Below are 27,611 nucleotides of genomic sequence, written 5' to 3'. Positions count from 1 at the left end.
CGGTATAAATCGATACATACCTACAGCTCGACCATCGCAAGCAAGTTTTTTCGAGCCAGGGGTTTACAGTGGGTGATGCTATAGCATTTTTGTGTGCAGTAATCCCATGCTTAGACAAGCTCACAGGAGGCTGTCCGTGCATAACTTGTACCGTTACCGTTTTTTTTTTGGCATGTTAGCAACTGATAATAAGCTTCTGATGTAATTATCTTCTTGGCATAAGAAACAGGGAAAGTTCTCCGATGATCACAGCTTTTTGGCTTGTTCTTGGATCCAATCAATGTAGTTGGGCACTCTTGTGTAAACGCCGGCATGCGTCAGGCGAGCGCAACCTCGTCCAAACGAAACTATGCCCACTAGCACAGAGGTTCCGTTTTGGTACTGGATTGCAGGTCCACCGGAGTCGCCCTGTAACAAGAGCACAGAAAACGTTCTGAGACATCCTATTGCATTATGCAGTGAACTAAGAACATACTGCCACGTCAGAACGCACGCGATTTCGGAAACGGCTCTGTCGTAAATAAAAATATATGATAATATTGTTTTCACAACCATGCTTGACTGTGTACGTTTGTCTTGCGAACCACGTTACGAGTACCGTTGTGCTTGAAAAGCAGTTGGTTTTCACTTTTAGTCTACAGTTTTCAGCCTATCAAATGGGAATCGTTGTTTATAAGTTCTTCGATGTGAAAGGAAACTGTATGCTTCGAACATGATGCAGGTGCTATAGGCTATGCATAAAACATGTCCTTTTATGTACTTCTTATGCATCTAAGATGGATGAGGCTTCCTTGCTCTCCAGTGCCATTCTGTATCTTCTCCATTTTTGCTACTGTTTGTGAATTGAACTTTTCCGATGTTACATCAATGATGCCATCTCACAATAGCGTGCTTACATATTCCGCCACTACTTAGCAAAAAGAAGTATTACATAATGATTTTTTGTGATAGATTTCTTTCCTTGCGAAATAAGGAACCCTTAAATACCACAGATATACATAAGAGGAAATACATTGCTTATCGATGGTCGCAGAATCGTGCTTACAGTGATAGCGTGTATAACAGTTACTAAGTGCGTGATTTTGTCATAGGAAAGCATCACATAAGGACAGAAAAGAATGGATGAGATGATAGATAGCACGAAAAAAATGAAGATGAGACGCAAGGAAAGAACGCAAACGATAGTTTAAACGCGACTTCCAGTACTGTTTCTTCAACGTATACCACAACGCGGCACGTAAACTATTTTCTGCATATCTGCAGCTGCCTGTCGGTATCAAAGAGAGATAGAGAGAAGGGTGAAAGGGGAAAGGCAGGGAGGTTAACCAGAGGGGAAGATCCGGTTTGCTACCCTACGCTGGGGAAAGAGGGGAGGGGGACGTAAAGTGATAACAAAGTCGAGATAAAGAAAGGAGCGCGTTTTGCATAACTAGTCTAGCTGACTGTAGCATAACTCACCATTTTCTGCCAGAGCGGCCGTCAGAACTAACTTGTGGTGCTAAATATAAAGCTCGCTTCCTTTTGCTTGCACCAGACCTATCCTGTTATGTACGTATGAAAACGTACAATCTGATTCGTAACAAGCTCTTTTTGTTCACCTCAAAAATGTGTACCCTTCTGTTCGCACGTCTGTCAGATTATGCGTGCTGTCATCGTTCTCGCTTGTGTTACGTCTCTATTGCCATGCACTTGGTGTCTTCCCACTGTTATCGGCTGAACATGCGTAGTTTTGCTTGAAACAAAGGTGCGCGCACATAATTTTTTTGTAAGGAATGGCAATTTTTTGGAGATACAGTTGTTGCTGTGCGACTACAACTTGCACCTGAAAGAATATAATGCGTTTAAAACTATAGCATCTAGCCATCGTGTCTGTTTACATATCCTGAGATACATTTTCGTAATACGTGTGTGTGTGTGTGTGTGTGTGTGTGTGTGTGTGTGTGTGTGTGTGTGTGTGTGTGTGTGTGTGTGTGTGCGTGCGTGTGCGTGTGCGTGTGCGTGTGCGTGTGTGTGTGTGTGTGTGTGTGTGTGTGTGTGTGTGTGTGTGTGTGTGTGTGTGTGTGTGTTTGTGTGTGTGTGTGTGTGTGTGTCGCGCGCCGTTGTTCTTCCCTGCTCAGGAGCTATAGATGAGCCCTGCCAGATGTGCAGACCACAGGTCTTGTCAGTAACTTATAAACTATGGTATACCTTTAAAACCTTTTTGACAAAGAATTTGCTTGTTGTGAGCGCATATGTTCCGGCTCCCACGTCGTCTTTTCAATTTAGAACATCTATTGCAGGAAAAAAAGGAATTTTATTGTTTAAAGCTTGGTGATCAAAATAATGTGATGGTAAAGTAGCAACATGCCTGTTAACAATAATGTCAGGCAGATTAGCAGTCATGCATTTAACATTTGTCACATCCTCTACCTGCATCCGTTTGCCGTGACACTCTTCGGGCCGGTTCTTGCAATGTAGCCCAAGTAAAGAAACACCAATGTCGGGAACGCAAATGACAGGTCTAAGGATGTGACATAATAAGTGACAAATAAGCCACGTGACGTGTCATCTACAGTGACCAACAGTGGTCTAACAAGGGGACTTCTGCAGCCTGAAGCCAACATTTCGACAAGAGGGCATGTTGGACCAGCCCCCTTGTCGAAACGTTGGCCTGCAAATGTCTGTGGCTTGCCCACGGCCTCCATCATAATGTCTCCATCTTCCTGTGAACCACTGCCTTGTTTGTACCCCCTGAATAGTGCAGTTAGTGCTGCTTCTCGCAAAATTTACTGCTTGAGAGCGCGAGAAGAAATCCTTCCGACAATGGACTTCACATACCTAAAAATTTGATGCAATTCAGCACTGCGATCCCTGACATACGTCGGTGGGCGTACCTGACAAGAATCTTTGCCGCCCAGCAGTTCGCCGGCGCAAAACATCGTCTCCTTGTCGTAGGCGCTGGCCAGAGTGCCCGGCTGCACATACTGCAGCGCGCAGTAGGCGTCGTTTGTCACGCGGACGGACACGGCGAGGAGTTCTGTTGAGATACGGCCTCCTGCAAAAAAATTTAAGGATAATATGATATAATATAGGACGATAGGTAGAAAGTATGTGTGCAAATCGCCTTGTACTTGATGTACAGATAAAGATGATAAATAAGTTGCAATATAATTACTTTTTTGGGCCAGATAAATCCACAGCTAATGTACTTGCTGCTTTGCAATATACTTAGACGACCTTGCGAAATAAATAAACGCCAACTTCAAGCTTTTTGCGTTCCTTTGTTTTAAGAACGGCACAAAAGCAGGTAATCTTACTTTTATTACACTGCTCGCTGTTTTTTATGGAAACATTTCTTTTTTCCCCTAAAAATGTACGTGTGACACCACGCGACACAATTTCGTCTTATCGCGTTAATTGCTGGAAAAGGCGGCATATATTACTTGCGGTACAAAATGATTCTACTGGTGTAATTCATTAATTGGTTCATAGCCCGTGTTGCTATAGCCTGAATGAAGCCGAGTCACGGTGAAGTTATGTTTATTTAGCTGAAATGTTGAGGTTAGCACACATTTAGGACATTTCCACTTAATTTTCTAAAAACCAACCTCGCGTACTGCTGCACAAATGAACTTGAACGCCAACGCTCATCGAAGCATGCATGACTCACGTTCCCTTGTATCACATTATATGGTCCATATACTTCTCGGTTTCGTGATAACTTCTTGTCAACTAAACTTTCGTTTAAGCTGCCTCTCCAAACTGTCATATAGAAATAAAATCGTAGAGCCTGTAGTTGATAGTTGAGGCAGCTGCCATAGTAACGAGATCAGATGAAACAAGCGCTACCACACGGAATGCGACCCGAAGCAGCACACTTACACGGCGCTTCATATGCCGTCCCGTGTGGTTGCCCTGTTTTCATCTGATGATGAACTAACTAGCCCGACAGACAGTCCTTCAAACGTCCTTAACGTAATTGTCCCGTGTTTGCATTTCGTCTGTGCGCGAGTACTTATTTTTGTACCTTATAGGGGTAAAAAACACTTGCTTTTACAATTTCTAGCTTACAACACTCCGCGCTAAGTCCTTCTGACGAAGTTTCAGTTAATTAAGCAACCAAGTTTCAGAGTCGCCGACCAAACAGCTACTCCAGTTAACCTCTTTGCCTTTCGTCTCTTATTTGCCCTCTTTCAGCTAATCATTCTTTCACAATATTTACTTACTGACCTACCCAATTTATTTATTTATTTATTTATTTATTTATTTATTTATTTATTTAGTTAAAATTAATGTGCCGCAAAGCGGTTGTGCTATCTTTTTTTTTAATGTGACGCGTCGCTTGCCGTGTCTTCATTTTTTTCCTTTGTTTTATTCTCTTCAATCGAGTTCACATCTGCTTTACTATATAGTATGTTTTTTATGCAAACCACAAGATTAAGGCACCCCACATTCACCTTCGCGCGTGGTGCCCCAACCGGACACGACAACGGCGTCGCGTATCTTGCGGCCGGCGTCCGGCAGGCACACCGCGGTCACGCATCCACCGGAGCCGTCAAAGTCGAACGGCTCCTCCAGCCTGAGCAGCGCGATGTCGTCCCGCATGCCTCGCTTGCCGAAGTTCTCGTGCCGAGCGGACGACTTCACTCGTCGCTGTTGGTAGTGCGCGCTCCTCTTCTTGAGGTCGACGTTACCCGCCACGACGTCTAGCGTAGCGGGGTTTATTCTGCGCAGCAGCAAAATATTTCTTGCTTACTTTAGATAGGCGCTAAGGAGCAACGCTGAATGGGCTTAGACTGGCATTCTTTTCGCAGTGCAATCGACAGTTTTTCTAATTGCATATCTTTGAAGAAGAGGTTGGCTTTGCGCGGCACTGGCGTGGAAAACATAATGAAATCACACACAAAAAATCTGCAGAAGCCAACGACGATGATTGTCAGTGTAAGCAAATAGCCCGAGCGAGAGAGATAGAGAGAGTGAAAGAGCCAGCGATCGTTTTCTTTGCCACCGGCCATCGACCGACTACCGACCAACCACAAAAACCATCGAAAGAGCTATCGAAATGTATAGAAAGGCCCGAACAAATACAAAGTTATGCACATGAGTCCATCAAGGCACAGAATATAGTACAATAACATGCACAAACATGTATAAGCATGCACAGGGCGCTAAAGAAACAATATCGATCTTACTAATTACATGGCGCGACAGACTGTCTGGTAAAATCTTGGGCTCATTTAAAAGGGATATTTCTGTCTAATTCACATATTTATCTTACAAATATTTACCAGTAGGGAAATAATGGCAGAACTTCACTTTCTTGTATTTTTTTTTTCAAACGACTCGGAGCCGGCTCGTCAGTGTGACGTCGCGGACTCTGGATACGTGATGTCACTTTTTTTTATTCGCTTGGATTGTCAGGCGGCATAACGTCAGCATGAAACTAAATATACGCATGCAAGCCCGTTTCATAGATATACTGCAACGGTGTATTATAAAATATGTTGTCCATAACCAATCGTTCAGTCTTAGCTTTGATCACTGCTCAGTTCATCACCTTTAAGTGCACTTTTGTGAATCGTCTTTGTCCCAGGGCGCGTTCAAAGTAAATGGCGGGCGTTTATGCTTCCTAATTTACCTTATTTGCTATCCTTCAGTAAGGAAAGGTCCGGCATCACTAAGTCTGATTTCAATCGAGTGACCTCAACTCATGCTTTCTTGGCCTCAAAGGCTTATACGCGGTCAGAACTATATAGTATGAAACAATGGTTCATACCAGAAAAGCAGTTTAGGTACGCACCAGTGCCAACAAAATCGAATAAAATGCGCACGCAGAAGGAGCAGCTCACCTTCCGCTGAGGCAGTGCGCAGCAGTGACGACAGTGTCTGGAGAAATGATTGATCCTCCGCAGATGTGGTAACCGTTCACTTGAAGTGATACCTTTAATAAGACACCACAAAAGACATCCGTTAAAAGAAAACACTGAAAGACAGCAGTGATACAATGTAAGAATTGTCAAATTGCATTTCAGAAATTGCAAGCGCAGGCAGTTCTGTCCACTCCATAAATGTTCAGAGCCAAAGAATGCACGACAGGTAGAGCATCAGAATTTAGTTCTGGGAGATTGTTCGATCCCGCCATCACGTATGTGATCTTTGTTGTTATTTGAAATGGCCCGAAATGGGGCGAAAACCAGAAGCCTATCAGGCCTACCGAAACGGGCCCAGTACTAGGCAAAGAATGCTTCTCATTAAAAAAAAAGCCGCGTTTAATATACCTATTTCTTGCATTAATATTTGTTAGACGCACGCAAAACACACTGCTTCTGCTTGTTACCTCTGTGGTATCTTCTGCAAATGCTTGCTTTAAGAAAAAATCTGTAGAAGTCGCAGCCAACTGCATTACAACGTAAAGTGGGGCTTCCAGTGTGTGCTTTATAATCTCTTTGCACAAGCACCACAGAAGTACTAGCGACCGAAGTAAGCGCCTGTCTTGTGTTTGACCTTCTTTTTGTGTTGTGTCTATTTTGAGCTTAGAAATTCGTCAAACTCAAAGCACAGCCGCTTGTTTCCTCGCACTACGCCAGAAATATATTCCTGTACAAAAGAGCATGTGACCAAGGAATGCGTACCTGCCATGGAAATTCGCACTGCTTGGCTGGTCTTCCCCCCACAATCTTTTCTGAAGAGACGTTCCTCAATCCGCAGTCGGCTGCTGAAACGAATAATGCTAGAATAGAATATATGTTTGAGAGTGCACTCAGCTGACATAAGAAGAAGTGACCGCAGCGGCCGTTATGTCGTCTAGTATAACAAATTATGCGGAAACTATAATCAACATCAAATCGAAACATGTAATTTAACGGCCCGTAGCAACTCGGGGCCTACGAGACATACCGTACTGTGGTGCTCTGTATTAACTTTGACACCTGGTATTTTTCAACCTGCACTTTAACGTTAGTGCGGAAACCCTAATGGAAATAATGAGAGAAGTGTGACCTTGATGCCTCCGTCGAAATGTAAAATCAATGTTAGTAATAAAACGCTAAGGACCAGTGAAGCACCTGCGTTATAACTTTACAGCTTGGAGGTACGAATAGTGTGGAAAAAAATAAGCTGTCCGGAAAAGTTATGCTAATATCGTTTTGCCTCCCGCATTGTGCTCTCATTCACATCGTATGGCGTATGGCACAAGAAACGGTTTTTATTGCTCGAGACTCGTAGTTGTCTTTGTTTATCATAAAAATCATGACCCGACAGACTTCATCATCCACTGAAATTATTGTTAAAGCGAAAACGTCAGTTCATATTCACATGACCGGTATGAATTTCGTTTGGACTGTTTGCAAAAGCATTCATCAAATTAACACTGATGCAAGTATTACATCGCGATGTCTCGGTTTTAATCTTTGCAGGTTTAAATATAAAGATGTTGAGTATCTTACGCATCTCTCTTCGTACAGGTTATTTTCTTTCACATATGGCTTTACCAATTTCGCAAAAACTGGATCCGTGAGTTGCAAATGTACAGTACAATAAAACGACCTGTTCCATGTGGGTGTCAAATAAATCCCCATTTCCTTGGCTAATTGAGAACGCCAACACATCGTAAACCAAAACATTAGTTAATAAAACATGGACATTTATCATTGTTACAGTTAAACTGAAATATAAATAGTGCTAAACCGACAAGATCCTGCACGAGACAAGGTTCCTAAATGAAAAAGCCATGTACGATATACATTACCCATGGCGATTCCAAGCAAACCGAGCAGTATAACAAAACCGAGCGTTTCACGGAATTCCATCCTGACGACCGAGGTGCAGGAGTTCCTTGCTGATCTGTTTAAACTCGAGGTAACCTACCTCTTTTCTCTATCGTGGTCCTCAAAAGAAGTTCAATGACCGACAGATGTTTGAGGATTTGTTTGAAGTCATCATTGTTGTTTATCACAGCAATGCTGGTACTGACGTAGTTTATCTGTGTGAAGAGCGTTCTCACTACGCTAGTGTAGTGACGTGATTTACCGGTCGTCGGAGGAAACCTGTGGGCTCTGAGTCGCGAAGTGCCGTAAAACAAGATGTATGCTGGCTGGAAAACACGCGTGCACGAGAAGTGGGTTGTAGGTTCTTTTTTTTAATTTTTAGGTCACGTATATTTCAAACGACAAAGGCTCTGTGAATATGGCAGCGCGTATAGTTGTGGAAAAAGATAATACGCGATGATCTGAGATGCGTCCAGCAAGACTTCACTATGCAATTATGCCCGTGCTTCATTCGTGTTAAGCACAGCATCGTTCTCAACTGCGTCCTTTTTCAGCACTAGAACCCCTTCCACGCAGTTCAAATCTCTCTGTAAAGTTTTCCAGACACTTCATTAAACCAGAATGGATACAAAGGCGCTACATTTCAATCATCCTCAAAGGTGTTCGTAAACGAACACCTTAAACGCTATAGCAAGCAACTTTTTGGTGCAGCAGTCGAAAGGAAGAAGTGATTGCGGTGGCAGTTAGTGTGGACGGCTGGCGGCAAAGTGTTCGTTCGGAAGGATGAAAACTAGCCAGCCGTCCGAATCGCCAGTATGGAAGATGTTCATAAGATGACAGCGTGAGCGCCATGGCTTTCTACTCTCTACCTTGAAAGTACAATTAGTTTCATTGTATGAAGTGCACTTACTATGATAATCAGTCATTCAATGAATTAGATCTTAATACCAGTAAACTGTTAAAAAAAATTCTGAAACGTTCGCAGCATAAAAAGAAACAAAGAAAACAAACTGAATTGCTTGTTCGCGTCAATCACACACAATTTTGATATCTTATTGTACTGTGAAACATGGCTTACTGTGAACGATAATCTCCTGTACTGTGGCAATTGCACGTACCATGGTTTAGTAAGGACAAAGTGCAGAGTAGGTGGCGTGGCTGTCTATGTTGAGCAGTGCCTTGTACATGAGGTGATTCCAGAATTTTCCCTTGTAACAAATAATGCACAAAGTGTAATGGTAAGTCTAGAATATGTCACAGCTGTGGGTATGTATCGCCCACCGTTGGGAACAAACGTTCTTTGAACCCATGGCCACACCTATAGTGAGCAAATTCGGTCCGACTAACTCAGCAATACTTTCACCTGTTACACCCGCTGAGCTGGTGCAACTACTGCATAAAGTAAAGAACAACGTCTCTCCAGGATATGACGATGTTAAACCAGTACCACTGAAATATATTGTCGATATAATTGCACCCTTCATAGCTCCCATCATAATAGAATGTTTGAAAGCGGTATCTTTCCAGATCTTCTTAAGATTGCCTCGAGTATGCCCAATTTACAAAGGAGGTGATAAACACTTAATGACAAACTATCGGCCTATATCTGTTTACCTGTTCTATCGAAAGTGTTCGAGAGTGTCCTGAATAATATATTACAAAACTTTTTCAGTAAATACAACATAATCAGTGACATGCAATATGGCTTCAAAGAAATAAATCTTGTGAAACAGCTCTTCTTAATATCAAACATAAAATAAAAATACTGAAAATAGAATATGCACATTAGGTTTATTTGTAGATGTCAGGAAGGCCTTTGATTCAGCATACCCCAATTCATTAATTAGCAAATTGTAACGGTATGGTATATCAGGTATGGTACTGGAACTTCTATAAAATTACTTAACAAATTTTTATCAATATTTCAGCATAAATAATTATGTTTCATCGTACGCGGAAATCATAACGGGTGTTCCACAAGAATCAATACTTGGACCTGTTTTGTTTATAATTTATATTAAAGACCTGTGTTACAACCCCTAGTCTCCTCAATTAGTTATGTATGCAGACGATACTAACACATTCGTTAAAGCTGCTACTATTAGAGAGCTCGAATTGAAAGTTATCAATTATTTGCAACTTTCTTGCTTGTTACAACAGAATAAGTTACAAATGAATTCTTCTAAAGCAAGATATATGATCGTTGCTCCTACCAACAAACCACATAAGTGCAATATAGCTATTCTTTTTTTAGATAGGACGATAGAACAGGTAAAATGTCAGAAATTTCTCGGAGTGTGGTTCCAGGAAGATTCGGCCTGGAACACGTACGTCGACCAAATTGCTATGGAACTAAGTAAAACTGTCGGTTGCTTATATAGACTGCGCATCCTGATTCCTCCGTGGTTGCAACATTTCTTGTTTTACGCACTTTAACCTATTAACCTATTGCATATTAATTTGGGGCACTACTTGATAGTACTGCAAAAAAGAGTCTTACGTGCATTCAAGAGATATCGTGGCCTTGTACAAAACTTTAGAATCAAGCCATCTTTTATAAAACATTCTATGTTAAAGGCAAATCAGGTATATTACTATAAGTTGATGCAATTAATTAAACAATACAAATCACAGTATATCCTGAATGTACCCACCAATCTGCATTACAGCTTACGGCAACATAATAATAACACCCAAAATAAGAACCAATTACGGAAAACAACTAGTTAGTTACCAGGTGCCTACACTGCTAAATCGCCTACGTAATTTTCATAATGAAATTGTGGAAGGTTCGAATAAATCGTATAAAACCTTTCTCGTTGCGAGCAATATTGAGTTTGTCTGATTACAACCGTAGTGTAAATTGTCAATCCTCTCTTTCATTTGTTTTCGGGTTATAGTTATAGTTTGGAACAAAATACCTGAAAATGTACCTTAAGTGTATTTCTTGAAGGTATGTTTTTTTTCTTTATTTTTTACGAAAATATTATTATGTGTCACGACACTCCAGTTGATTTCCGTACACCTATATGGAAGGAAGGAAGGAAAAAGTGGAGAAGGAAAGGTAGGGAGGTTAACGAGTTTATGCTCTCGCCAGATGCGTATATTTATATGATTTGTATGCTGCGTACGGCCTGCGTGCCGAATTGTTGCAGGAGCAGAAGCCTTTGTCAGGTCACACGGCCTTTAGCTTCTGCTTCCTGTCTGTTGTAAACAGGAGAAATAAATCCCTTATTCCATTCCAATATTCCATAGAATACTCATTTCTTGCATATTGGAGCTGTTTCAATTAAAATAAATTAAATTATGGGCTATTCCAATGGGTTATAGTTACTCTTCCAAAGCAACAGAGTAAATATGATAAATGTTGATCTGGGAGGCTCCAGATCAATTTCTTCGCCTGGGATATTTTAATGTGCAACCAAATCATGATAGGCTGTTTAAATAATATAGCACCAGAAATTATTCTATCATTTCGTTTAGCAGGATAGAACGGAAGCACAAACTAATAGAAGGAAAGAAACTTCACTGTTATTGGAAGCACCAATATATGGGGTGTCCCAACTGAGGAGATGTGCCAAGATTTCAAAATATGCAAATGTCACGCAGCTGAACAGAACCCAGGTAATGTTGTTTGCTGTCGCTTGGAGATGCCGAGATTGTTTTCTGCATTCCGCGTAACTACATAATTAGCCTTAATTAATTAATCAACCAACCTCTCAAATGTTATAATTAGATGAAAAGTGTCAACGAGAAAAATTGTAGAGCCACATGAAGAACTCCCGATACTGCTTTCCGTTGCTCAATACGTGCTACACAACAGTGTTTTTCCGTGTGTGAAAGAAGCCTGCGAATGCACTCGAAATTGTCGCGCGACTGACCGTTCGACATTCCCGCCGCCATATTTGCGAATTTCTTCTGCTCCCTCCTAAGAAAGTCTGGTAGCACGAGCGGCCTGTACGTAAATATTAGCAAGCATGGCCGAACGTTTCATCTGCGCACATATATTGTTTTAATTGAAGGACACACATGGCACTGTTGTTCGCTCGATATTTCAGTCCGAAGCCGCCGATGAGCCCCGAGACCTCTTCGCCTTCCTTAAACAGGATGAAACGGGGACTTTCGTTCTTTTGCATGTACAGCCATGGTCAACTTAAGTACGAGCAAACTAGCTATAATGCGTTCTTCTGTTTGTTATTTCACCAGCACGTGTAATATCAGCATAATTACGGCTTGTACAATTCGTATGAGGCTTATGCCATCTTTTGCAACCGTATACGTAGCAGTGTGACATCGTCCTTTTGAGTCAATATTTGCGAAAGGTGATCTACTTCGTCATTTCTTACTTGTGTTTCATTTGTCCATGACTGCTCGAAATTCGTACAGCTCCAACATTTTGTCTACTCAGCCGTAGTTGAATCAGCTCATTGTGTGCCTGCATTTCCAATTCCCATTACCGCATCAGCATAGCAGGCTGCTTCTAACCTATACAACTGTTCCTTGAGCATATTGTAAAACACCATGCCTATAAAAACTAACTGCGAAGCCTCGATGCGCGTCCTCGCTGCTTCTCATTAAAACGAATTCAGCAAAATAAAGCGTTTCCTTCACGGTGTATCGTCTTTAACTTTATGTAGTTAACCACAATCAAATGCAACCAAACTATAATTTTTCTTCAAGATATCCAACTATAGTTTGTGTCGTATATCTTGCAAACGTGTCAAAATATGACATGCGCTTGCGGGTGCGTTTGTGTGTGCCGGGGAAGCGGTATCTTTTATGCTGTTGTGGTGGGGAACTTATGCGCATAGTCAAGTAATCTGCAAACTGCGGAGACTCCACAGGACTGGAACCAATGCCGCAGCCATTGGTCTTTGAACCAATGCCGCAGCCACGTATTCGTCTAGGCTGCAGCAGGACATGAGTTCAACGCCTGGTGCCACCATTTGTGCACCGGTATAAATCGATACATACCTACAGCTCGACCATCGCCCTACTTTTCGATAGAACCGTTATGTAAGGTTGGGTCATACCCAACGAAACCAAAAAATCTCGAAAAATAAACGCTATAGACCACGGCGATTTCCTGAGGGGGGGGGGGGGGTATCTATAATTTATTAAATACGTGGACACCTTTTCTTTTTTTCAGGGGTTGATCAGTGCCCTTAAAGAAGGCGTTGTAGTATACCAGCGGGGCATCAGGATGAGAGCACACTTGCACCTACATCATCGCTGTGCACCAACTACTAATCATCTTCTGGGGCTACAGTAGAGACAATCCCAAGGGCATCTTGTTAGCAGACTTTGTAGAGCGCTACGGACTTTTCCAGCTAACTCAACCGGATCACCCAGCGAGAATCGGGAATAGCGTGTCCTAGGATACTTTCCCCGACCTCACGTTCAGCAACAACAAAAGTGAGACGCGATGGACGAACCTAGGTGAAAACCTGGGAAGCGATCACTATATCTTAAGCATATCGGTTAATACAGCCAGGATTAGAAGAGCTATTGGCAAGGCAAAGCTATCCGACTGGACCAAATTTCGTGAAAAACGGAAAACAATAGGAAGCATAACAGACGTAGTAGAATGGGCCGAGCGGATCAGAGTTATTCACTCTGTGGTCACAAAAACAATTGAAACGACAACGGAGGCTCCAGCCGTGGATCGTCACCTCTTGCATCTCTGGGAAGCCCGGAGAGACCTCACAAAAAGATGGAAAAGGCAGAAGCTTAATTGCAAACTCAGGATACGGATAGATCAGATAGCGCAGGAAGCTAACGAATACGCACAAAAGTTAAGCGACAGCAATTGGCGTCAGTTCAGCGACTCGCTTCGGGGCCCGTTGACTACAAAGAAAACATGGCGCATTCTTCGAAGTATTATTGACCCGGGAGGAACAAAAACAGTCGCGAATCGCACACTCAAGCTGCTTGAAAACGAGTTTGAAGGTCGGGAAGCTGACATGATAGACAAAATTAGACAGATATACGTAGGAACCGTTCCGACCGGGCAATCCACCAAACCCGTTTACGAAGGTCAGGACCAACCGGAACTGGACGCCCCCATAACCTTTTAAGAGGTTTATGCAGCGGCACATTCCTTCAGAAAAAACACGACCCCAGGGGTAGATCAGGTCACGAACGCAATGATTCGCAATCAAAGTGACGACACGCTAAAGAGCGTGACCAAATTCTTTAAAGACATGGTCTGGACAGAGGACGGCGTCCTTCCTAAAGAATGGAAGGAAGCAAAAATTGTTCTCATTCCCAAACCAGGTAAGCCTCGTAACATCAGCAACCTTCGACCCATCTCCCTAACGTCGTGCGCGGGGAAACTCTTTGAAAAGGTTGTGCAGGTCCAGCTCTCGAACCACATAGAGCTAAACAGCATGTTTCCCTCCAATATGTTCGGTGTCCGACTCCACGCGTCGACGCAGGACATTTTTCTACTACTAAATCACGAGGTGCTGCACCCCAACAGAGGGTCGGACGATAAATTTGTACTGGCATTGGACATCAAAAAGGCCTTCGACAGCATCTCTCACCACACTATTCTGGAGGGACTGGAAGCGGTGAACTGCGGAACGCGAATTTATAACTACGTGCGCTCGTTTCTCAGCGACCGCACGGCCACAATCGGATTAGGCTCCACGAGGTCCGACACCTTCAACTGTCCGGACAGAGGTACCCCTCAGGGATCTATACTGTCTCCACTGCTATTTATTGTAGGGATGAGAAAGCTAGCCCTGGAGCTAGATAAACACCCAAATCTCGGCTGTGCGATATATGCCGTTGACATCACGTTCTGGGCTCACCAGGGGTCCTTCGGGGACAAGCAAGAAACTCTTCAAAAGGCCATAGACGCAGTCGTGGAATACGCGAGGGCGGCGGACATGGCATGCGCACCCGAAAAATCGGAATTCATTCGGGTGCGTGCGAAATACGCAAGACAGTACTAGGTGCCACTCACTCTGACTCTCGACGGGACGCCAATTTGTGAAGTGGAGACACTCAGAATATTGGGGATGTGGATACAGCAGAACGCTGGAACATCCCACACCCTTCAAAAACTAAAGGCGGTCACAGGAAACGTGGCCAGAATGATACGGAGAGTGGCAAGAAGCAGAGATGGCCTAACTGAGGGAGAGACTGTCAGCCTGGTTCACGCATTCGTAATTAGCCGAATTACATACGCCCTTCCGTATCAGGCATTATCAAACCAAGAGATTATACAGGCAAACACAATAATAAGAAAAGCCTTCAAAGCCGCCCTTGATCTTCCCGAATGCGCTAGCACAGAGAGATTCGAGGGACTGGGCCTGCACAATACTTTTGACGAGTACGCAGTCGCGACGTTATATGCTCAGAAAGAACAACTTTGTTCTTCAGCTCAGGGCAGGGAAGTATTGGCGAGGTTAGGCTTTCCCCTGAGAGCCCAGTATTGCGGAGAGGAAACAGCACAGATAGACTGCAACGTTCGATCGCACAATGCGGTGGCCCCATTTCCCAAAAAGATGCACCCAAGTACCATCCCTAACGACGCAGAGGAAGGGTAAAGACTCTTCACAAACGTTTTGGCATGGGACCGGGGCTTATAGGGATGCCAGTCGAGCCAGCTCAGACACTTTCACCATAGTCCGACCAACAACAACATGCAACAACAACATAACGGCATCCTTCAAAATCGCCTCGGCATGCGTGGCAGAGACTGCAGCCATCGCCTTGGCCATTCAGGACGCCGAGCGCCAAACCAATTCGGCTGTCATATTATCCGACTCACAAGCGGCTTGCCGCCTGTTTCTGCATGGAACGGCACCCAAATCAATAATCAAAATTTTAGGCACTCAACTAGAGGGGCACCACACTATCGTGTGGTGTCCGGCACACGAGTGACTGGCAGGAAACGTGATGGCAGACCGTATTGCTCGAGGATTAAACATCCGAGCAACGGCATGGCCTAGCGACGACCTTGCACCGAATTCTCGTGACATCCTCCTACATCAAAGGCAGGAGGGGAGACGTTTTGGACATCCTCACTCCGATTTGAACAGACAACAGGAGAGGGACTGCCGTCGTATTCAGACGAATACATACCCCACCCTGCACCACCTACAGAGAATACACCCCACGAGGTTCACTGACGAGTACCCATGGTGCACAGACACACCCAAACTAAAACACATCACATGGGAGTGCCCCAGGAGGCCTCCGCACATAGACAGCTTCATATTAAACCAACATACACTAATGAGGAATAGGCAGTGGGAGGCATGGCTTGCGGACGAGGGTCGGGAGAGCCAGTTAGCTCTTCTGGACGAAGCCCAGTGAGCCGCTCTTGCCAGTGGGGCCCTAGAATAGGGGCTCCAACCATCGTGCCGTATTTTATTAACATTCAATAAAGTTTTTACTCTCTCTCTCTCTCTCCCACAGCCGCGGCACTTATCCCGTTGCATAGCCACGCGTAATCAGACGCAAGAGTCACTGTGAAACAGAATGAAAATCTCCATGCAGCGTCCTTTCAAGATGTAAGCACCTACAAGCAGCTGAGCCCCATAGATCTCTGCCCATAAGCGAGGTGCAAAGCTGTTCGACTCCAGTATGAAAACTGCAAGTTCTCAGCGCTTAAAGCCAAAGCTAAAAGCCCTAATCATGGTGTAGACAGAAGTACGTGAAGAACGAGCGACGATGCGCCTTTCTCATCAGGATCTGAAGAACAGGCCCCAAGAGTATTTGTGTGCACCATACCAGTGAGGAGAGGGCACAGGATCGATCCCGCACTCCGCAGTTTGTATGTCCCTGCTATTCCTGCCACTGATATCTGAAAAAACTGTTTATTGATCTACTTTATGCGATGCCATCCGGCTGTTTTGTTCAAGAACTTCGGTGCAGTGCCACGTAGACGTCTCGTCAGTGGTTGCTCTTAGTGGCCGACGTGTGCTTTTGGATCCAGGGCACGTAGCGGGCCACTTCGGTGTAGACTCCAGGGTAGCGCGAATGGCCGCATCCCACACCCCACGAGACCACACCCACCAGCTCGGACAATCCTCCGCGTCGTTGCACAGCGGGGCCTCCGGAGTCCCCCTGCGAAGATAAGCGTTGATATACGCGAAGGGGGCTAGTACAGCACAAGTACTTGACAGTACTAACTTTGGCCTGTGCTACTAGGCAGGTGCTACTGGGCAGTACTGCTAAGCATGTGCCTTGAAAAATTGTCACGAGTACATAGAGTAACAATATTGTGGCCAGTAGGTAATGTTGTCATGGTAAACACCTCCAGACTAATGCTGGAATGTGCAGTAATCTTCACATGTGCGTAACGGCAATAATCTTCTGGTTAATGTCGCGAAGAAAAGCAATGAAGCAATTTCACACATTAACGGTTCTCGAGTGGTGGCAACTTTTGCTCTCGTTTATAAGTTCTACCTTGACGTTGACTGTGCCAATATATGGCTTGTTTTATTTTTTTCTCCGCTGCGAAGAAAAGCAGGCAAGGCCTTTCTTTCCTTTTTTTTACATTTTGTGCTCCTCTGTCCCTTTTCTGTAAGCGTTATCATTCATTAGCTTTCTGAGAAAACTTTCATTTGAATGTTTTCTGCATTAGCGATGAAATATCCTAGCTCAGGTAAACCATCAAAGTGGCCGCCGTGTATGTACCGATCAGCGTAGTTCTCAATGTTCCCTCTATGTGCATTGCCGGGCTCGCAGTCGTTACCTGGCAGGAGTCCTTTCCTCCACCTTCTTCCATGGCACAGAACATGGTGTCAGCGTCGAAAGGGTTTTCTTCATGAAAGCTTTCGAAGGCCTCCTTGTAGATGTGGCTGCATTTGCTGTCGGAAACGATGGGTACAGCCACTGCCCTCAGATTTCCTGCCTGTGGTCCACCTTGAATATATATTTATTGACTGATTTATTAATTCATTCAGTCATTCACTGCTAGCACAATCGTTCGTGCTCTAAAGGTGTAGCTTAAAATTATCAACAAGATATGCTTGTATTCACTAAATGTTCTTACCCTAGATCTATTCGCATGAGATGGTACCAGCCAATCTTGACTTTGAACAAATTATTAGCAAAAGCATTCGACCAATGGTAAATTGCTTACAGGAACAAAAAACAATCAATTCAGCCCCTGTATTTATTTGCCTACTTGCGCTGTTGCTATATTCAAGGTGTATATGGGGAATGTGGTGTTGCGCTTATACAGGGTGATCATTTTTAAGTTTTACGGAATTATAAAAATCGTGTGTGGCAGATGGCATAATTCTCGGCCTTTGTGTAACTCGAAGAGGCAGACATTACCAGCACAAGAAATTCAAACACATATCCGACTAATTAACAAAATCATAATAATGAACTTCTTAATTAAAGGCTTCAAAGCATATATTGCAATTTACAAATTGTAGCCGTTGAGTTTTCAAGAGGTATCAACTTGAGATGAATTTCCAGGATAACACCAGGTTCGAGATGTTATTTCCAAATGTTTATCACGAAATAAATGGGAGTTGCAGTTACTTGTGTGCTTCTTTGCATAAAAGAGCATTTTGTTAAAATGTGAGTGGCACAACAGTGCATTTATGTGGCGAGTTCAATGGCACATATCTCCAAACTGGTGTCATTTTAAAAATTCATTCCAAGTGGATACGCCTTGCAAACTCACCGGCTACAATTCGTAAATTGCCATATGTGCCGTAATGTAATTAATTAGGAAGTTAGGAAAATCTTAATTCGTTGAATGTGTGTTTCGATTTCCTCTCTGAATAATCATGCTCAAGGACCACAATTATGTTATCTGCAACAGGTGATTTTTAAAAATTCCTTAAAGTTAAAATTTATCACCCCGCATAACTACTCTTATAGGAGTAATATGTAATATCTCTAATACCGCCGACATTATTTAATGTACTATCAGCATTAAATTGGATCCACACAAGTTGGAAACGACTTCAGTGCTTTGTTCCATTTCAAGGTTCGCCTGCATTCGTAACAATGGCATAACTAAGACTCCGAAACGTATATTTCGGACTATTCTATGCTTAGAAACCAGTACGAAGAGAGTACACCTCGAACTCACGTGTACAATTGCGTGAAATACAAGTTCTTATCAGTCATTTCCTGTCCCCGTATCAATTTGTGATCATGGTATGCTTCACATATACTTGCCCTGACTATCCTTACAGATATGATATAAGACCACATACTCATAAGTGATTCGTTCACTTTAGTTTGCCCTGAAAAAAAAAAGCATGTTCAATTTGTTATGATTTCTTCATCGAAATTACCTCACCAGCAGACAACGTGCCGTAGCCGGACACAGTGAGCAGTGCCTCAGCTCTGAAATTCTCCTGAGGCAGGCACACTGGTCCCACGAAACCGTTTGAGCCTTCGAAGTCGAACGAGTCGTTCAGCTTCAGCACGGCAATGTCGTTGCTTAGTTTGTCGTTGCCTACGAAGCCCTCGTGCACGATGATTTCTTTTACCTGCATTGGTTCACGTATGAAATGTTGGCGGCGCAAGAAACAAGTGACGGGCAAAGTCAGTGAAAGCCTCAGATATCAGGAACATAGATTCTGGGTATGCTCTACTTCCGCTGTACAAAACAAATCACTATCGATTAATTTTGAACACAGTCCCTTTGATTTTTCTTTTTCATCACTTCATACTTGTAAACTTCGTTGTAAGTTCAACTAGTTGTTAATGAAAAATTCTGCTGTCGTGTAGGATTAATAAGTTTATTATGCTTTAGGAGTGCGTGCAGTTTGTTAGATCTAGAATCAAGATAACTATCATTCACTGCGTAATATTACTGGACGTGACTAGGACTGTCCGTCTGTAGGAAATCAACACTTCTACGGCACGAAGCACTCTGTCAAAACTTACCGAACCACAACGGCAAAATATCTAACTTATCGATGACGATTATACGAAAATACATGTAGCAATTCAAAACGTTGGCATTGCAGTCGCGACCATTTGCCTTGCCCAGTCACGTTAATGGACTTCTTGGCTTTCGAGAATACCTTTTTATTTCGTCAGTTAGCCTTCTTTCAAAAAAATAAGAAAAGAACTAAAGACAGCAACGAAATCATATTTTTCGAACTTCAACAATTCTCTGAAGCCGTACGGGCTTTCTGGGAACTTTTACCTGCACATCATTCACTTGCTTCATTTATTAAATTAAGTCACTCAGCCCTGAAACCCTGTGGAAAGGAGGATACTAAGAAAAATGATTTTAAATTATGAGCTGAATGGTTAAGAAACTGAAACATTAGCTGGAGCCATTTCCCAGACATCTCCGTCAGCATAGGCAGCACTTTCTTCGTCCTTGCCTTCCTCAAAGCACCGTAAACGTGAAACTAAAAATGGCGGAAGCCCGAGAGGGCGACAACTACAATAACCGCAATGTTTGATATTTTTTTTCAACCTTACCATCGCTACCATTACTATAGTTAATGTGTGTTCTTTCCTAACTGAAACTATTGACAGCTCGAAAAGGCACGAGATACACAAGAAAGGAACACGGACTTTCGTAAATGCTCAAAGCTTTAGATTGATCGGGAAGTTGTGCCTCTGATGTTCGGATTGCTCCCAGCACACCACGATAGTGTGGGCTAAACACAGGATACCACGGCCCTGTGGTCGTCAGCGCTCTGCATGTGTTGCATGTAGATTCAGCTCGCTGTTAATTTTCCTTACGGCAGCAGTTGCTTGCCAAGATGGCAATATTTATTAAAGGATGTTCTGGACCATTTCCACGAAATCTAAGTGAAGCCGTGGCATTTTCAGTGCTGCGGCTGCGGCTGCTTGCACCTGTTTAATTTGTCCTCACCACCACTCATCCCCTCTTTTCCTCCCACTCTTCCCTCTTCCTCCTGTGAAGAGGAAGGCGCTAGGGCACACTAGCTCAAGCCGACCTCTCTTCATTCGCTGAATAATATATTAGCACGCCGTTGCTTGTGACAGCCCTCGACATTTTACTATTTCGGAGGCAAGAAATCAGTCGCCTGAATTGCTTTACTTAGTGGCAGGGGGACTAATAAAGAAGCCTCCGCATATGAAGAACCTTAATAGAATGGTGCGTGTCGGGGTAGAAGATAAAACCGATGAAGTGTAGTTCGGACTGCTCGCTGTTGCAGACGTGAGTGTTATTATTTGGGGTGCAGCAGACGAGGAGTCGGCCACCTTTGACGAAAATAGATCCGACGAAGCGACCGCGCGAAAGAGCCGGAAGCTATTCAAAGACAGTGTACTGCTGCTCATAACGGTTGCAAAGAATTGCTTCACGGACTTTCACGCGCTCTAACCACTCTCTGGTTGCCATAATAGCATGAATGCCTGTGGACAAGCTGAAAATAAATTGTAGCATTAAATTCCTGTGCATTGCTCTTTAAAACCACTCAGCCATGTCATGGTGCCGTCAAGAGGACACGAGAGCATATTTTGTTAAGTTGTAGTAAAGCAATACAAAAGGAAAAAAATTATGTACTTCAAGAAATCATGTGCTAGAAGAACTGAAATTGAGACTTGTTGATGGTGATTCATCCTCAAACACTTTCCAACTCAAAAAAGAAAAAAAAGAAATAAATAAAATAAAACAGCAGAGTAGACAAGCACACCAAGTTAACGCTGACCGTGTGTGCTTCTGTGTTGTCTCTATCTTTTTTGTGCTGAATAGTTTTCAAGGAGGTCACTAAAGGCCCACTTTTTACGATTGTTATAGGGAGGTGCATGTATGACACAATATACAAAGCGCTGTAACATTGGTTTACTAAAAAAATGTACAAAGTCAGAAATGTAACCACTGCGTGAGACAAACATTTGTTTTTGTTTTGTTTTACTCGTGGCCGTTTGACACGTAAGTCTGTCTTACCCCTCGTTCCTGAGCAGTACTGTCCAGTGGTTCAGTTCTTTTGAGGGTGCCAGCCAGAACATTCAACCTCTTCGCACTCATTCTGCGTGCATAAAAGAAGTAGTTTTAGCTCTTATATAAATCAAAGTTTACACAAAAACAAAGTTCCGATCAGCAATACAGTCGAAGTACATGCAGCACGAAATACTACACACGTAGTCCTTGCATGAGAAGGCAAACTGCGACGTGTAAGCCAGCGGAGCCGCGACCAGACTACACCACCTATATCTGTCAAGAGAATGCCTCACATTCGCTTGCCCCCTTTCAAGGTAAAATGTCCATCGTGGAACTTCGAAAGCTATTTTGCGAAGTAATTGATAGATAGGAAGAGTAACGAACGTTTCTTCGTGCATTTAGTCCTCCTGCCTCTATAGTTCTTATGGTATATATACTCATCGTATTACGCATAATTCTGCTTCGCACATTAGTCGTATGCCGAAGCCATCGCTCATCACGTAATTAATCATGGTCCGGACTCGCACCAATAAGCTGACGTCCCTCTAGAAAACATTTTGAAACCACAAGCCAAGCCATCTGAAATCTCGAGCAATGAACTGGTGCCTTTAGCTTTAGCGTCAAAAAACAGTCCCATCTTACGCGCCTGCGGTAGTTCTTTCTCTCTCTCTCTTTTTCTTGTTAGTTTGCCCTTCGTCATCGATAATTTGCTACGCGTGATTGTAAAGTCCTGTCTTTAGCGTAAAGTTCAGTTTCAGTCATAGTTCTTATAGACAGTTTGAAAACAAACCATTGACTTGAACGGATACTCGAAGCTATACTTGCTCCCCGTGATCGTCGTGAGCTAACGCATCATGATTTCCAACGGTAAAAAAATTTAAGGAAGAAATCATATGGACAGAAAGGACGCTGTCAAAATGGAGCGATGATACGGCTCCCGATTTTATCACGTTGCACGAAAAATGAAAGTAACCTAGTATTTCGCACCCTTGAACGCAGTGTGCTGCTGTGACCACCTCAGTCGGCGAAACGATGGAACCTCCACAGAACACGTATCCCCGAATTCTGAGCGCCACCTGCCAAAGAAATTTCATATTCAGCGCGTTGGCAGTCAATGTCTGATTGCCTCAAGCATTGCATTTTTCTGCAAGACAGCAGATGAGTTCCCGACCAAAGAAAAGGATCGATATACATCCAGACATTCAAATTGCATGTCCAAATGACCGGAGCAGTCATCTTGATATGCAATTCTCTTCTCAGAGTCTCCAAGTTTAAGTCGTTTCTGAAAACGTATTCACCTGTTCTGCTCTGGTTACGGCTCTGATTAGGGACACAATAGCTATTCATGTTGCATATGTCATAACTATTGCTGTAAAAGAAAATAATGTGTAGTATTTTATGATGGAATTGCATTTTCTGATACATTCCCCGTGTGAAGTTTGTACCTAAAATTAGACAGTAATAAAGAGATCTACGCTGTCAATGCAATTAGCTGCTACCGAGTGGCTGAAAGCTCTACGCCTGTGTTGCTTTCATTGGGCGTGCGCAATCGATTAACCTAGTTCTCAAATTGTGACGCTACTTGTCCGTATTACAGCATCAATAGAACTTCTTGAAAACTATCATGCGCGGTATTTACACCAATTTACTCGACTCTCTGTTCCCCTCATCAGTGTTTTACTCTGAATTCGTTCCGCGCACTCTGAAGACCCTTCACCTGTACGGTACCTGCAGTGGTGCATTAAAGAGCGCAACACCGTCGGCTATATGCACAGCCATGTAAAATGATTTGGTTAATTTAGTAGCATCCAACAAGCAGACTTCTCAGTGCAAAGGCAGAGCTCTTACTGTCTTGTTGTTTCTTTCTTTAACACGGTATGCTTCGTATAGTACCAGCACCACTGATACGAATTTCGCAATATTGCAGACAGGGAACTCGCCATAGAGTGATCACATATTACGAGGCAAAACATCACGCGCTGTGACTGTCATAAACGTCATAAATGTTAGTGTAAAACATTTATATATCAAACCTCCTTGAACATTGCCTCCAAAAAATAGTTCGACATTAACAAAGCACCACGGTATAGGGTTACTATTTGCTATTTCTATTTTACGCTTCCTTATTTTGTGTGTGTTTCTTCGGTTTTGGAGGCAGTACGCACCTGCCAGGGAAATTCGCCGGGCATAGCCTCGCGACCACCTACGATGCGCCTTCCGGGCGTTCGGCTCTCCCCGCACTGAACCGCGCCTGCGTGAGGAAGAATAAAGATAAGATTACAGGGTCGATGTACGCTACCAACCTCCTTAAGGTTCATTCACACCGGCGACTGAGAGCGGTCGCGCGACCAAGTTGGTCACAAATGGTCGATTTTTCTCAAAAGGTGACCATTTAGGGCCAGTCGCTCGCTGCTCGATTTTTCAGTCCCGCGACCGCACTCGCAAAACTGCTGAACCAATCAGGTGCGCAGGAACAGGACGTCTGTATACGCTGGTACTTAGTTTACGTGGCGATGCAATTGTGAGCAGATGGTGACGGGCCGGTCACACTTGCCGACGTGAGCATTGGTCGCATTCAGTTACTTTTTGGTCGCCACTCGCAAATTGTCGCGCGACCTAGCGTCTCAAGTCGCCGGTGTCAATGACACCGGCGACTTGGCATGGCATGGCATGTATGGCACGGCATGGCACGGCATGGCATGACTTGTCATGGCATGTTACTTGGCATGGTCGCTGGCATCTAATAGGTGCTATGTGAGCTTCAGAAACTGTCAGTGTCGGTGTCTGTTGAACATTTCTGACTCACTCTTAGGTTGCTAAAAAAATGGACTGGAAATCACGCTTCTTCACAAAAAAAAACACGTTAAAAGAAAGAAAACATTCGAGGACTCCTGAACATTTCTTATGAGCTATGAATGCGAAAGCATTTATTTCCACTTGAACGCCTCTGAGCGGTCCTTCGAGTAATTAACTCCTCGCGAGCAAGCGAGCGGGTTGAGACGCTTGGCGCGTTTTGATTTGGCCTTACGCCCGCATAACACAGGATTCCGAGAGCGAGAGCTAGGGAGATTTGGCGTAGCGGCGATGCCCTCTTCCCTCACGCAACACCTGGCGCGCTATACTGAAGCAGCAGGTGCTCCCTTTTGCCCCATATCCTTCGTCAAGGTGCGCTCGTGTCGCAGCAAATGGGAACTCCATGGCTCCTGACGTGACGTGACGTGACGTGACGTGACGTGACGTGACGTTGCGTAGCGTCATCTCCTCCGCATTGGTTGCGCCGTCACGTGCCCAATGACGCACGCACTAGGCCGCATGTTTAGTCAGCCAGATGGCTGCGACGTGACGTGTGCAGTGAACCACGCATTAGGCACACCCTTAGTTAGAACAATTGAACCGCCGTGGTATCGGGGAGGCGTGCTCGTCTCGCGCAACGGAGGCTCGGGTTCGATTCCCACCGAAAATGGAAGGTACCACATTGCCTTTTAAAAGTCATTAACTTACTTTGTTTACAGGAAGCTCCCTGGGAAATATGACGTCAATCTGAGCATTACTTCAGGTTCTCTCTCTCTCTCTCTCTCTCTCTCTCTCGCTCTCTCTCTTTCGGTCACGCCGACCAGTGCTGATTTTCACTCAATGGGGCAAATAATGCTTTCGCATTTAAAAAAAAGCGCCCATTGATCTGCTCTATGCGGTGACGAAGTTCCAGGCACGCTTGGAAGAATACCCTAAAAGCCGCATGTAACATGAGCCCGAATGTTACAGAAGTACCAGTGTATTGTGGCTACAAGGAGACAAGCAGTTTATGCGCGTTACATGCGATCGAAAACTCTTTTTATTACATATAAGGTTCAGAAATTCCCACAAACTTGGAGACCCGAATATATTCATAATAATAACATTTGGGGTTTTACGTGCCAAAACCACTTTCTGATTATAAGGCACGCCGTAGTGGAGGACTCCGGAAATTTTGACCACCTGGGGTTCTTTAACGTGCACCTAAATCTAAGCACACGGGTGTTTTCGCATTTCGCCCCCATCGAAATGTGGCCGCCGTGGCCGGGATTCGATCCCGCGACCTCGTGCTCAGCAGCCCAACACCATAGCCACTGAGCAACCACGGCGGGTGACCTGAATATAGTACGTGAAGCTCACATAGGCGTGCGTAATTTTGGATCGAAAAAATGTCTTGTATTGCATGCTGAATTTAACAGCGCTATGGTATTCACACCGGGTGCATCTCGAGAGATATACCGATGTAAATTGAACTTTCAGGCTACATTACATTCTGCATAAGGAAGCTATTCCTAAGAGGCCGCGCGATCTGAGGTGATAGTTTTGAAACGATAAACAATGTCAGCGAGCAGCAGGAGATGCCTGTATCTTTGTTGAATTTTACTCATCTAAAGACTGCTTTTAAACGTGGGATTGAGCACAACCCAACATAAAGAAACAAATTATTTTGTAAAACGAAAATATTGTCGTCCTTACCATGAGTGGTTTGTGTGTGCAGAAGGACCAGGAGAGCTGCTAACGGAGTTAGGTAACACATATTTAAACGCTATTTGGTGAAGTTCGATTCAGTTTTAAATCTCTACGCCGGCCACAGTCTACAAAACTGGCTTTGAATGGATCTTCAGTAAACCCAGTGGCGCTGCAAAAGATTGGGCTTCAGGGATTCGTATGTGGCCGTTAATATAGGGGCACTTCCGTGAACAGAGAACTGCAACTTGCAAGGAATCAACCGCGTGCAGCAGGCAGGCCTCTTGTACCCTTATCGGTGGGGAAAGTGAACGACCTCTTTATTTCTCATGGCATGAACAAAGTGTCTCGACCAGCTGTCGAAGGCTGCTTCGTGCGGGCATCCAAACTCTCTTCCTCTCAAGTTTTTGCTATAAGCTATGCATTCTACTATACTGCCCCGTGCTACTTGCACATGCATGTCGGTATGATATGTCGCACACAGTAACGGCAGCGTAACCACTGTTGGTGAGGAAGGGAAGCGTAACAGCATAAATGATGAGCCCGGTGCAAAACGTTTTATAAGTTATAGCAGACATTGTTCTGCGTTCCTCTTCATTCGATCATCCTGCTCTCGTAGATAGATGTTTATACATTCATTATTAGAACTACTCTACGGCGCACGAAACAACTTTTTTCCTTTGTTGGTCAACTTGGAAGAGGCAGAGAGGAAGTTGGACAGTATCTGGAGAGGTTACCTATAGTGACAGGCTTGACATGCTTCGCCAGGTAAGATGGAGAGGAATGAAAGAAATGAGGTTACTGTAGTGAATAAAGTCCCAACAAACGTTTAAAAGAGCATGCACTTTTGAAAATTTATGGTTCCCCCCTTCCGTTTTTTTTCTTTTTTTGTACGCTTGTTGCCACTTCTACTCGCTGTATTCGAACCATATTTGCAAGATATTTTTAAAAATAACATTTGGGAAGTCGAACACGGCCTGCAAGTTGCTAATTGCTCCGATTCGTTATTTCAGAATTCCAATATTCGCGCACCGCTACAATTTCAGAGCGGTGCTGTGAGCTGCACGGCTCGGTTTCAGAATGAGTCTGTAGTGTAAACAAAGCTTTTCTTTTTCCGATGCTTCAGTCGCACCCAGACTATTGTTTCTGACAGTACAACTGTCAACGCTAATAACCTCTGTGCAAGCTTGAGAAATTAGAAATCAAAATAGGTCACAAGACTCCGAGCAAGGCATGGAAGGCTACAGTGTGGTTGGAAATTGGTGCATCGTCTAAGCGGTAAAAAATGGGCCAATACGCTGTCGCAGTAAGGAAACAGTGCGTTTGGTTTTTACGCACTTTATTCATCTCCACAACCAAACTGAACGTACACGGTACGGTGATAGCTCGCAATTTGCTGGCAGCATCCACGCGGTATTTACTCCTGATCTAACCGCAATATAACAACAAATTGTTCTGTGTGCGCTACAATGGAACGTGACATAACGTGTTCGTTTTTCGTACTGCGTCGGTAGCAGACCTGCGAT

General features: G+C 43.8%; 3 protein-coding genes across 4 annotated transcripts in view; 1 reads left to right on the top strand and 2 right to left on the bottom strand.

The window, feature by feature from the left end:
* The window catches only part of LOC135915433 (isatin hydrolase-like), a 358,063-nt gene that overhangs the window by 36,314 nt on the left and 294,138 nt on the right, over window positions 1–27,611 (top strand). The window lies entirely within an intron of this gene.
* Window positions 247–7,808, bottom strand: LOC139059468 (transmembrane protease serine 3-like). The gene is made up of 6 exons (XM_070537897.1): window positions 7,727–7,808; window positions 6,612–6,691; window positions 5,829–5,920; window positions 5,618–5,630; window positions 2,874–2,924; window positions 247–408 (listed from the first exon to the last, which is right to left on the bottom strand). Exons 1-6 carry the CDS (start codon window positions 7,785–7,787, stop codon window positions 247–249), a joined length of 459 nt encoding a protein of 152 aa, XP_070393998.1. The 5' UTR covers window positions 7,788–7,808.
* Window positions 16,600–26,340, bottom strand: LOC139059467 (trypsin-1-like). Its single transcript, XM_070537896.1, has 7 exons — window positions 26,095–26,340; window positions 23,772–23,857; window positions 22,594–22,682; window positions 21,613–21,694; window positions 19,030–19,222; window positions 17,458–17,627; window positions 16,600–16,826 (listed from the first exon to the last, which is right to left on the bottom strand). Exons 1-7 carry the CDS (start codon window positions 26,153–26,155, stop codon window positions 16,653–16,655), a joined length of 855 nt encoding a protein of 284 aa, XP_070393997.1. The 5' UTR covers window positions 26,156–26,340; the 3' UTR covers window positions 16,600–16,652.

The sequence above is a fragment of the Dermacentor albipictus genome, chromosome 4 (assembly GCF_038994185.2).
Source record: "Dermacentor albipictus isolate Rhodes 1998 colony chromosome 4, USDA_Dalb.pri_finalv2, whole genome shotgun sequence".
Lineage (NCBI taxonomy): Eukaryota > Metazoa > Arthropoda > Arachnida > Ixodida > Ixodidae > Dermacentor > Dermacentor albipictus.
The sequence above is the reverse complement of the archived record's forward strand: the minus strand, read 5'-3'. Positions and strand labels throughout refer to the sequence as shown.